General features: G+C 31.9%; 2 protein-coding genes across 17 annotated transcripts in view; one reads left to right on the top strand and one right to left on the bottom strand.

Moving 5' to 3' along the window:
- Nucleotides 1-13,057, bottom strand: part of LOC130441029 (protein retinal degeneration B) — a 147,475-nt gene that overhangs the window by 73,194 nt on the left and 61,224 nt on the right. For all 16 annotated transcript variants that reach the window (XM_056774488.1, XM_056774501.1, XM_056774498.1 and 13 more), the window contains exons 2-3: nt 9,493-9,633; nt 913-1,045 (exon numbers count right to left, since the gene is read on the bottom strand). In XM_056774488.1, coding sequence (XP_056630466.1) covers nt 913-1,045; nt 9,493-9,570 — 211 coding nt within the window. In that variant the 5' untranslated portion in view covers nt 9,571-9,633. The remainder of the gene's footprint in view (nt 1-912; nt 1,046-9,492; nt 9,634-13,057) is intronic.
- Nucleotides 11,056-12,261, top strand: LOC130441669 (GATA zinc finger domain-containing protein 14-like). The gene has a single exon (XM_056775450.1). The coding sequence runs from the start codon at nt 11,056-11,058 to the stop codon at nt 12,259-12,261; it is 1,206 nt and encodes a 401-aa protein (XP_056631428.1).

The raw sequence follows: 13,057 nt of genomic DNA, 5'->3' as shown, positions 1-13,057 counted from the left end.
TCTATCGCGTAGTAAATTATAGACTTCGTTAATAGAGTGAGTTCAGAAAACATTTGTTGCTCCATCAAGATAACGCACCCTGCCACTGCGCGTTGATATGACGTAAATTTCGCCCTCCAGAAAGATTCATGTTACCACAGTCACTGTATTCGCAAGATCTATCACCCTGTGATTTTTCTCTCTTTTGCAGAAATATCGTAGAAAATACGCCATTTAAATCGAATGAGGATATCCAAACAACTGTGACGAGTCTGCTTGTCTGACGTTCCAGTCAAACTCTTCCAAAATTGCTAAAATGCGTGTGAAAACCGTTGAACACGGTGTATTAGTGAGAAATCATATAATTGCCGAATAATATAATAAATAGTTTTTACAGTATCATTCTTATTACTTAATTGCCAGACTTCGTAGCTCCTTCGAATAACAGTGGAATAAAACTCATAATCAAAGTCATGGAAACATTCAATTGGACAGTAGGCAATGCTGAAAATATTAGACGTGGTCAATAAAGATCGATAAGACTTAGAAACAGTTATCGTTATCAAATGAAATCACCTATTGAAACAATGTGAAATTGGGCAGAGGGAATATTCCACAATCTTACGAATGAAACTGCTGATATTAAAATCATGTTCAGACTAATGGTTTAGTTATCCATATTAATTTTTTTATACATACACTTTGCTGTTTCGAGAACGATAAACTTTAGTAGTTTTATCGTTTCACAATCGAATACCCCAAACTACTCATTGATTCCAAACATATTTTCCCAATAGTTTCCTTAAGAAGTTGTCGAATCCATGAGTGATTCTTCTTCAACCCCCCTCTATCATAGGTTCATTTTGGGCGTTACATTACGTCATTAGGTTAATAGTAATGCTCTCGAATTAGCAAATCAGAATTATACATTACCTGGCAAATGGCTGCCTACATGATATATTTTCTTTGTGTATTGTCCTTGTCCGCCAGGCCCATGGGTATAAGGTTCATTTATTAAAATCTCAACACCGCTACCAGCACCACTACTTTCTTCTCGACTCTTTTTCTGAAATTAAATTGATATTTATTGTATATATCAATAAATCGCAATGTTTCGCGTAATTTAGTTTTACATGATAAGAAGTCTTGTCAAACAACCGTAGAAGCTATCAGGTGCAATCAAACACTCACTTCGCTAAGACGAGCGCATCTGTTGAGTAATAACAGAATGAAAAATAAAATTCATTACCCGTATAACATTGAAGTGGTTGGCATTATATTTGCCATTAATTGTTTCATCCTATTGAAGATAGTCAATGTAAATTATACCCCATATATACCACAATATGATCCCCACAATTTTATTGGCTGCTAACCAACCCGGAATTCTAATTATTTTGTTTGCTGTTTGATCTCTAGCATTGAGAATGAACAACGCCACACACGATTGTCAGGAAAAGTGGCAGCCCTTTTGTTAAAAGAGTTCGCATACTCTAGTGATGATAGAAAATTGAAACTCCCCAATCATGTGAAATCCCGATGACTTCCATCATTTCTTGGACTTTCAATATCCGATCTATTAATACCATATTGTGAATTTTTTCAATTGGTTTGGAGATTCAGACCTTAATTCGGCGTTCAAAGCGTTCGGTATCTTCCTTGCTTCTACGGTCACAACGAAATTTGGTGTAACACATTTTTTTACCATTAAATTAAATAGTGCAAATTCTGATAATACTTATCAAGCTTCCTCTTGCTTTGAGTAATAGTTTTTCAGGAATCAAAAACGTTTAATGAGCATAAGAAGTTCATTTATTTTCAATGTTATCTTTTATCTGCTATCAAAGTCAAAGTGAAAATAAAGGAAGACATTCAAAAAAGCGAAGCATTATCTATCTGCGTTCCTATCACCTCGATCGAAATCCGGTTGAAGGTTCGCTTTTTGACGGCTTTTTCAGGTTTCACATTAGTTCCCTTTTTAGCAGAAATAAGGTTATTTATGATACAACAAGTAAAAAATGAATATAAAATGTGGTCCATATATATGAAATAAATTCAATTTTAGCGTTATTATGTACTATGTGAAAAAAAACCTGAAATAGGTCGTTTTTTATTCTTAAATTGACAATTTACAGTTTGAAAATAATGAGAATATTTTCCCACCTCAACACCCCTTCTGAATTATAACCTAACCTAACCATCGAAAATTTTAAATAAACAAGGTGGTCCCTTGTTGAAAAGGGATTTTAGTCCTCTGCTTAACAATAAAATAGTTTTTTAAATTTGGTACAATCATAACCGATCTAAAATTTTGGTAATGTCTCTACAAAATGTCTACAAAACTTTACGTAGAATGAGTATAATAATGTCGTATAATATTTGGAATGTATTTTTCAATCTACTTTACAATTAATTAAATGTTCAAAATTACCACCATTCACTTCTTGACAATAACCAAGGCGATTTTGCAGTTCTCGTACAACATTTTGTTTGACCTCGGGAGTTATTTTGTTAATTTCTTCCGTTATCCTAACTTTTAAATCAGCAATAATGTCTGGTCTATTAAAATGTACTTTAGATTTTAAATAACCCAATAATAAGTTATCGAGAGGAGTCTAATCGGGGGATCCAGCCGGCCATTCGATCGTTCCACGTCTTCCAATCCACATATTGGGAAACACCTCGTTGTTATTTCTAACTGTGCAAAATACGATTGAGCTCCATCTTGTTGGTAGTAAATCGATCGATCTATCTCATTTGGATGATACATATCAGGAAAAACTCTTTGTAATGTAGGCACTAAGAAGTTAATAAGGAAATCTCGATAAACCTCGCCATTAACTGTGCCCCCAATAATTTTCTTGTTATTGATATTGAATGTGAGCCTCACACATCTAGTGAGGATTTTCTCTGCTCCAATATTTACAGTTCTGTTTGTTGATTGTTCCTTTTAAATACAACGGCTGCTTCATAAGAGAAAACTAATTTGTTTATGAAATGCAAATCTTCGTTCATTCGGTTCATTATCAATTTACTGAATTCTTACCTTCTATCAGAACTATCTTCATTTAACTCCTGAAGCAACTGAACTTTGTGAGGATGGTATTTTTCTTTATGCAAAACTGCAAAACTCTCAAAATAGATGATTTAGTTGAGGTAGCAGAAAAAATTTACAAAATAACCACTGAGGTCATACAAAATATTATACGAACCTAACCTAACCAAAATCGCTTCGGTTATTGTCAAGAAGTGAATGGTGGTCATTTTGAATATTTAATTTAATTATAAAATATATTGAAAAATACATTCCAAATATTATGCTAAATTATTATGTATTCTGAAAATTTTACCATTTTAAAAATTAATTATCTCAGTTATGATTGCACCAAATTTAAAAAACTTTATATTGCTAAGCAAAGGACTAAAGTCCCTTTCCAACAAGGTGCCACTCGACCCCCTTTTTTATTTAACTTTTTCGAGATGGTGCTTATAACTCAGAGGGGTTGCTGTAAATTGTCAATTTGAGAATAAAAATCGACCTGTTTCAGGTTTTTTTCACGTAGTACATAATAAAGCTAAAATTGAATTTATTTATTCATGAATAGGTCAAATCTTTAACCCACTAGAGTTTACAAATTTGGTATAGAAGAGGTAGTATATATCATACACTCTAGTAATTTCTGATTTTTTAACTGATATTTATATTAGTAATCCTTACTTATATTATAAATATGAATGTACTTTTGTTTGTTTGGCTTTCAAGCGAAAACTAATTAACCGATCATCATGAAACTTTGTACACATATTTTTTGGGGTATTAGAAGTAACATAGGATACTTTTTATGAAAAAAAAAATATTTTTTACGAAAGATAAAAAAAATATTTGTCAAATAATTTCAAAATCTATCTTTTTCAACGCCATCTAGCAGTCCAGTAATGAAGTTCCAACCCTGAGTAATGTAATACCGTTGCATTACCAACATAATAGAAAACAATATTACTTACGTCAATATCCGTTCCAATTGACTATAGTTTCAGCTGTTTGGAATTTTTCTTTATTGTTATTTTTTTCTGTCATTATATATGCAGTATAAAACTATTTGAATTTTTTAGGTTAGATGTCATTTTTACGGCTAGATGTGAAACTGTAGTCAATTGGATGTTTAGAATTTTTCTTTCATTTATTGTTATTTTTTTCTGTTATTATATAAACAATATAAACTATTCTTTGTTTTAGATTTTACTTTTTGGTTTTAATTCCTACTTTGTTTTTCTTTAAAAATGCCTCGAAAGCGGAAATCTATTCAAATTTGGTCGCGGGTCCGTGCAGCAAAGAATCTTCGGTTCACGCAGAGCTGGGAAGACAACAGCAAGCAGAGCTACAAAGTGTTTTGAGAGCATCTGAAACTCCTCTTCAGGTATATGGGATAGAAACGCCAGAGCAATCGCAGACAAGAAGAATTCATAATGCAGAAATGCAGACCACGCGCCGTCGAAATTTCATGCGAAGGATTGGTTGATATTCAATGGTACACTGGGTTTCAATATGATCTTTCAATTGAATACCATAATCACCCTTTGATTGGAAAAATGGAACTGTTGGAATCTGCTGTTCCAGTGGTAAAGTTTCACTTCCACTACTTGGTGAACCAGAAGAGCCTTTAAAAACTTTATTGTTAAAACAATTAAGATGAGTGAAAGCAATTTTTAAGCAAAATAAGAAAGTATAACACTTACTTTCAAATGACATCCCTTGGAGTTGATAAAGAGATAAGAATGCCCGGATTTTCACCAACTTTTACTGTACAAGGGCAGATATATCATGGTCTACAGAAGTCAGGTCTAGCTTCCCAGTCTCATGAGATGAAAATTAATCTGAATAATGTAATTAAGTATTGGAAATGTATCTGTTCATGTAAGTACGGGAGGAACAGACTTGCATATCGACACGAAACTACCAAAAAGGGACACAAGAGTTTTATTGGCCATTAGAATAGAACATTCGTAACACTACAATTTTTTTTATTTCGAAATGCGTCTTATGGATGTGTGGTTGTTTTTCTATCAGAAAAGCACTTTAAACAGTTATATTATTTTACTATTTAGACGAAAATTTCAAATAAAACTGTCTATTTTTTATATAACAACAAAATTTGTTGGTATTCCGGCTTTATTGTTGAAGTTTGAAAGAAAATTAACAGATGTCGCCCACTTCGTAATTTACGCGAATAAATCTATTTGAATTTTTGAAGTTAGGTGTCATTTTTTGGTTAGATGCTATTTATTATGATTCCAATTATTCCCACTGAACTTCCCATTCCAATTCAAAACATATAAAAGCAAGGGCAGATATTAGAGGTCAACTATATGTAGCCAGTTTGCGTGTGTCCAGAATTTACACATATTTGCACTCGACGGAAAAACTTATAGTATACAAAAATGTTTTAGATTAATACTCTGCATTTATATCTTTTGAAATTGTTAAAATTCAATATTATTTATTTTCGTTTCAGAGAAATATGTTTTAACGTCTGTTGTTATATTTTAATAAAGTTTCAAGTTTTTGAAAATTGTATGTTGTAAATTTTGAAAAAATAATAATCCCGGCCAAGCAATAAAATATAGTTATCATATTGATTTATTTATCTCTATAAAAGCTAGTACTTAATAATAGTATAGAACGAAATAAGTTTAACGTGATTAACTATATTTAAAGTAATGATAATCTAAATTAAACAGGGCACAGGGCACTCATGTCAAATTGTAGAGGTTATTCCTAACATGTTGCGAATTTTCTGAAGTATTTGTCGTATTCTGCTTATTATTGATTTCCAAAATCAAACTTTTTCTATAATAAATAGTGTATAGACCATACCGTTAAAGCAATACTGAATTGAGACGGTAGAAAATAAAACTTTGGCAGACATAATTGCTCAAAAAATTTTGGTAATTGTATATTCTTATATAAGACGGTAACATTGCTTCTGCCTTACCATTTAACACGTAGCCAAACTTAGTTTCGTTTATCAAGACAATTTTTTGAGAGTAATACAACCAGTCTAACGTATTTTCAACATCCATCTCAAAATAAGCTTTTTGTTTTAATGATTGATTTTTCTTTCCATGGAGCATTCGTCTTAAAACACCGAGTAGTCGCTCAGGAGGATATATTGACAATATAGAGTGTAGGAGCAATTCGTAGATCAACACCTTGAATCGTTTTATTAACTTGTGACACGGTATATTATCTTGGTGAAAGAGAATCTTCTCCTACCTTCTATCTATCCTAATATTAACAACGTTGCCAGACGATAGTTACATTTTGGTTTTCTTTGGTTAGGTTTGGAAAACTTTCGCTAAGTCTAATCTACTCAAATTTCTACCTTTTCGATTCAGGTGTATCCTGTCGAGCTCAAATTTAATTCACTGGCACACAAAATTATTTTTATTTGTTTCAATGTGAGGACATGTGCTACCCATTCGGAAAGAAGTATTTTTGGGCTAAAATGCTCATGTAAATGGTATAAACAGTTTCATATTATATCTTGATGTGATGTATACTATGTTTTCCAATTACATTTTAGAGTTACCCTTCCGATTTTCACGTCTCTCGCTTATGCTTGTTCGGCCACGTTTGAATTCCGCATACCACCCGATGATGGATGATTCTTTAGGAAAAAGCCTAATTTAGACACGGTTAGTAATTTAGTAGTACAGCTAACTACTAAACTGCTACGAAATCAAGTCTGAACACGTGTGTTTAGTCAAAAGTATTAGTTTACAACACAAAATACCAAAATGTCGCGCTGAAATGAAGTTGCGATATTTAAGTTTGTTAATGGTTATTTGGAATACGACATATTATGGAACGCTAAAACGATTCTCTTTCACTTATCCACTTTCTGACCCACTGATTTCTCGGATATATTATCTGCATCCTTCAAAATAATATTCACGATCGTTTTTATAGCTTTATTTAACTACGTACGACGTCTTTGCCTGTCCATTCTGACCATTATTTGATGTTTGCACTGAACAGTTTGAATGAAAAATGACTAGTGGATATTGACTACTCGTCTAAATCACTGGCTAACTGACTAAATTATTAGCCATTCTGAATCAGGCTAAAGAGAGTCTGTTAACAAAACTCTTTGAGAAAATCAGCTCAAAATTATACTTATTTACTGTCATTCGGAAGAGATTATACATATTATAAAAAGGAGTTTATTGATTAATGGTATAATTAAGAAGCGCACAAACATTCCAGAATATACAGTATGGTGCAAATGAAAGGAATAAATTCGTTATTTCGTAAGCCGGCGACTTTAAGGAAAAATCCTGAAATCCGTCGACTTTTATTTTGAAACAGGCTATCCGTAAGGATACCTTTTTATTTTTGACGTCATCTATATGAGCGTGATGACGTCATCGCTAAAATTTTTAAATGGAAATGTGGGTATGGTAATACATTATTTGAAAGGTCTTTTAAATACCTATTCAGCCATATCAATATGTACAGTAATTGATTTGCGTATTGTCACAAATATTATTTATGAAATTTCAACAGATTTCTTAATAAAATGTATTAAGTATTGTATGATGTATTTATTGACACACAAAAATAAATTTTGTAAAGGCCGTCACTGGTAATGAAATGTCGTATCTACCTACTTTTTACCATTTTTACAAATCTAGTTACCTTATCAACATCAACATTAACACTTGGACATAATTAACTCTCTGTCAAATGATTGATAGTAATATTGTATTAGACGAAATCAAAAAGTCTTTGTATCTATCAACATGAAGCTGACTGAAACACAAATAATTGACATTCTAATAATGATTGGTTAGGTTTGGTGGAGATAAAGTACGTACGCAGAAAGAACCAATTTCACAATCCACTATAAGCAAAATTGAGAAGAAATTCAGAGAAACGGGTCATGTCCAAGACCTCCCTAAAGGTAGTAGATAACCAATATCAGAAAACAAACAACTAGATGTTTTGTTAGCCTTTCAAGATAATCCTCATACAAGTTCACGGCAAGTAGCATTAGATAGTGACATGGATCGTTCAACAGTTCTTAGAAAGCTAAAGAAGGAAAAGTGGCATCCCTACAAAGTAAGTTTAGTACAAGAGCTTATGGAAGATGACTTTGTTAGACGAATTAAGTTTTGTAAAATTTTGATGAAACAAAATAACAGAGATCTGATGTTTTTAAAAAAGGTTCTTTTCTCAGATGAAGCTGAATTTCTACTAAACGGTCCTGTTAATCGTCAAACTTATCGGTACTGGGCTACAGAAAATCCACCCTGGATGCAAGATTACCGTACTCAATACCCAGAGAAAGTTAATGTTTGGGCGGAAATAATGGGTAATAGGATTATTGGGCCATACTTTTTTGAAGAAACCTTAACAGGTCCTCGATATTTAGAATTTCTGTTTCCAAACAGAAATGATTTATGGCTGCAGCAAGATGGTGCGCCTTCATATTATGTTGTATTGGTGCGCAACTATTTGAACAAAGTCTTTCCAAATCGGTGGATAGGTCGAAGAGGAACAATAGAATGGCCCCCTAGGTCACCTGATTTGAATCCTCTTGATTTCTTTTTATGGAGATACTTGAAAAGTAAAGTGTACCAAAATAAGACCACAAAATATCAATGAACTCAAAGAAAGGATACGTATTGAGATTATATAAATAACTCCGGAAGTTATAGAGAACGTTCGAGAAGAGTTCGCGGCACGTCTTTCTCATTGTATTTTAGCTGAAGGTAAACAATTTGAGCACTTAATTTAGGTTTCGTAGCATTTAATGCGTAATATATAATCAATATTTATTGTAATAATAAAATTTTATCAATTTTTTAAACAAATACAAAAATCAAATACGTAATGATATGGCTGAATAGGTATTTAAAAGACCTTTCAAATAATGTATCACAACACTCACATTTCCATTTAAAAATTTTAGCGATGACGTCATCGCGCTCATATAGATGACTTCAAAAATAAAAAGGTATCCTTACGAATAGCCCGTTTTAAAATAAAAATCGATGGGTTTCAGGATATTTCCTTAAAGTCGCCGGTTTACGAATTGTATAACGAATTTATTCCTTTCATTTGCACCATACTTTATAAGACAAAGCATCGAGCCCTCGGAGCACATACACGACTTTTAAATTTAATTCGCACATATCCATGAATTGCAAACACACGCCGCCCGTTTCCAATCCAGAAATTCAAATATTTGTTTGTACGACCACTTAATTTTTATAAATAATAAATTTGCGTTTACAACTATTAGCGAAGTTAAAAATAGACTTGTGTAAACTCGAAATTTACACGATGTAGGTATGTGGCAGCACAATACCCATCGGAAATCCAAGTAAATACGAGTACAAATTTTCTTTTGCCTGGGTATCGACAGGGTATGCCTATCTCTTATCTGTATTTACAAATATTCGCGATTTGTTTGGAACTGCCATAAAGATGCATATTCTGATACTTACTGCTATCATATAAAGTTGTGCTATTCTGTATTCTTCTACTGTTAGAGGTAGAGGAATACGATATTCTTTGATGAGCATGGCTGACGAGGACTATAGCATTATGTTATACGAAAATCAATCCAAACTCTCCTCATCTTCTCTCTAAAACAAAAAATGAAGAATTATTATCAAATTCACTTGATTTATCTACTACGTTGTACAAAAACACATGTAATTTACGAGGAACTACATATGATAAATAGATGTATTAATGAAATAATTTTCATTTATTTAATAATATACAAATATCTATCTTTCAAGATAATTTTTTGAGGTTATACCTCTTATTCATAAAACCAACTCTATCTTCAAGATATTTGAACTTTTATGCCATCCTATTTGTCAAAAAGTATCATTGATTATCAGGTTGGCCACTATAAATTTCCAAATATCAGATCTTGAAATTAGATCACACTTTTTTTAAAAGGTAGATAACGCTTTAAGAGAAAATTATTATCCTGATACAAAGTAACAAAAGAAATCAATAGTTTATAAAACTATTTCAATCTAAGTCATATAAATAATATATTCAGATATTTTAATGGGAGGTAAATGACCGTTGTGAACATAAATCTTTTGACAGACTCCCAAAGTGGTCTCCCATATTGACCCCTTGGGGTCGATATCGGTTTCTAATGGATTGACAGAACCGAAAACTGTTTTTGGGGGTCGACGATGTCTAAAAATCGGCCCGTATTAACCTCTGATTTAAAATATTTTAGATACTGTATAACTTGTTCTAGGGGTACCGACTAGTTATGAGAATGACTAATATTTTAGTAGGAAGTATTATTCTTGTACTTTTAAAAAAACTTAACAAAGTCACATACGCCGCTTATCAAGGAAACTTAAAAGCCCAGCAGAAACATTATACTTTCTGAGAAATTGTTACTTAACAACATATGTAGATAAATCTTAATTTCTTGTAATATCATTTAATATAATTCATTCTCTGTTCAGATCTCTAACAATAAACTTGTAATTGCTTGAATAAATATATTTTTTAAAAACGAATTTTTCGTTAAGAAAACCAAAATTGGCGCAGTCAATAGGATCGCGCAAGTCGTGGAAATCAAAAATCGCTATTACGGGCATACGGTGCGTAACAAAATTTCGGATCGTGCGAAATAGTTAAATAGTTTAGTGACTTCATGGCTTTAACGTTTCAACGTTTTAAGTGCGAATCCAACAAACAATATTAGACTAGCAATTATCGTGCAATAGCCCTTTAACGGTGAACATTGGAGGTAACAGGGAATCATCGAGGGAGAAGATTTTAAAAACCTGTTCTTCAGAAACGTAAGTGCCTTATTGTCCTCTTCTTGCCTTTCCTACCTTTTTTCGGATTTCGGAAAGATAGTATTGATTATTAAGTTTTAAAGTTTCAAAAACGTATATAATTAATAAAAAAGAAATTATCAATTTATGAGTGAATTAAACTCTAGTAATCTCGATAACATAGTTCAATTGTTCAATAATATTTCTTTAGTCGAAAATAACGTAGAACAAACTGGTACTAACAAAATGGCTCCTCCTATAATGAATTGGGATCTTTTCAAATCCAAATTATCAAATATTAAACCTATTAACGGTGACAGTGAATATTTGAATAAATTTATTACAAGGTGTGAGCATTTAATAGAGTCATATAAAATTTATAATGATGCAGCATTAAATTTACACATTATAGAATGTATTCAAGAGAAATTAGAAGGTAAAGCAGCCTTCACGGTCGGGAACAGAGTTGAATTAAATACTTGGCCAAAATTAAAAACGGCCTTATTACAGTGTTTTGCAGATAGAAGGGATTTAAATTGTCTTGTGCAAGAGTTGATCAGGGCCAAACCATTAAAAAACGAGCATCTTATTGATTTTGGAAGTAGACTTCAATTAATTCGTAGTAGTGTAATTCAAAGAATTAGCAATGACCCCAATATAACTGCTGAAGAAAGAAATTGTCAAATAAATCAATACGATAAAACCGCTTTAAATACGTTTATTGCAGGGTGCGACGGTACTCTTAAAAATAATATGCATTTACGAAAACCACATTCTTTAGAAGACGCGATGGCCTATGTGGCCGAATTCGAAAATTTTGAAAGACTGTACGGTTCTTTAAACGATAAAAATAATCAACAAAATACACCTAATAATGGTAATAGACAGCATGCGCATAGCCAAAATTCTCAAAGAGACAATTCAAATTTTTATAAAAATCCTAATACGTATCAAAATTATGTACCAAATAACACACCTGTTAACAAATACCCGAATTCTTATAGCAATCGTCAATACTACCAACCAAATTCCGTACAAAATAGAGAAAGTTGGCCAAATCAGCCGATACCTATTCAATCCATACCACAAAATAAAAGATATTTTACTAATCCACAAGTATTCGGCCCTCCCAAAAATGTATTCAAACCTAACCAAATTCCACAAAACCAATTACCAACACCTGAACCGATGTCCACAACATCACGTAATTTTACTGAACGTACTCGAAAACCTATCAATAATAATAATAATAATAATAGATTTTTCCGATCAAATCCAAACGCTAAACCAAACTTCGTTTCCGAAGAGTTATTCTTAAATCAATATGGTAATTCAGACTATAATCACGACAATCAATATGATGAATATGACGAAATAGAATTTGACGAAAACGACGAAGCCAATCGCGATGAGAATTTTCAAACAGCTCGTCCATCAGACGGGAAAACATAGAAATAAATATACTTTCAGTTAATCCGCTACCATATATAGAAATTGCAAATCCAAAAATTAAATTGCTATCGATACTGGTAGCTCTAAATCAATAATAAGACCTTATATTGCCGAAAAATAGTTTCCAGATACAATTAATCATTCTGATACTACTATATCTACTAGTCTTGGAAGTAAAAACGTTAGGTATCGAGCGCTTATTCCTGCATTTCCTGAACTAAAAAATAAAAACTATCAAATCGATTTTATACTATATGATTTTCACAATTATTTTGATGGAATTCTCGGTATTCAAGATTTAATAGGTATGAATATAAATATTGATCTAACTAATCGAGAACTATTAGGACCTCACTTAAGATTACTTTTTAAGTATAGAAAAGTAAACGATATTAAGTTTTCTTTTTCAATAGACCCCGGAGAAAAAACGATAAAGAAATTACCCGTAAATATAGATAATGGGGATATTATTGTAGACGCTCGAAAAATAGAAAATATAATAATTCCACAAATTTTATCTACAGCGAGAAACGGTTTCGCACCAATAGAAATTCAAAATCACACAAATAATTCGATAACGATAACATTACGAAAACCAATTCAAGTTACTCCATTTAAATATTCACAATATGAACTCTTTAAATTTGAAAGCTTTGCTAATGATTTTGATGAAAATAATTTTATAAAACCTAATGACAATATTACCGAATTAATTCGTACAAATCACATGAATAAAGAAGAAAAACAAAAAATGATTTCGTTGTGTAAAGAATATTCTGATTTATTTTTAAAACCA

Source organism: Diorhabda sublineata, chromosome 3 (assembly GCF_026230105.1).
Source record: "Diorhabda sublineata isolate icDioSubl1.1 chromosome 3, icDioSubl1.1, whole genome shotgun sequence".
In the NCBI taxonomy this organism is placed as follows: Eukaryota; Metazoa; Arthropoda; class Insecta; order Coleoptera; family Chrysomelidae; genus Diorhabda; species Diorhabda sublineata.
The sequence above is the reverse complement of the archived record's forward strand: the minus strand, read 5'-3'. Positions and strand labels throughout refer to the sequence as shown.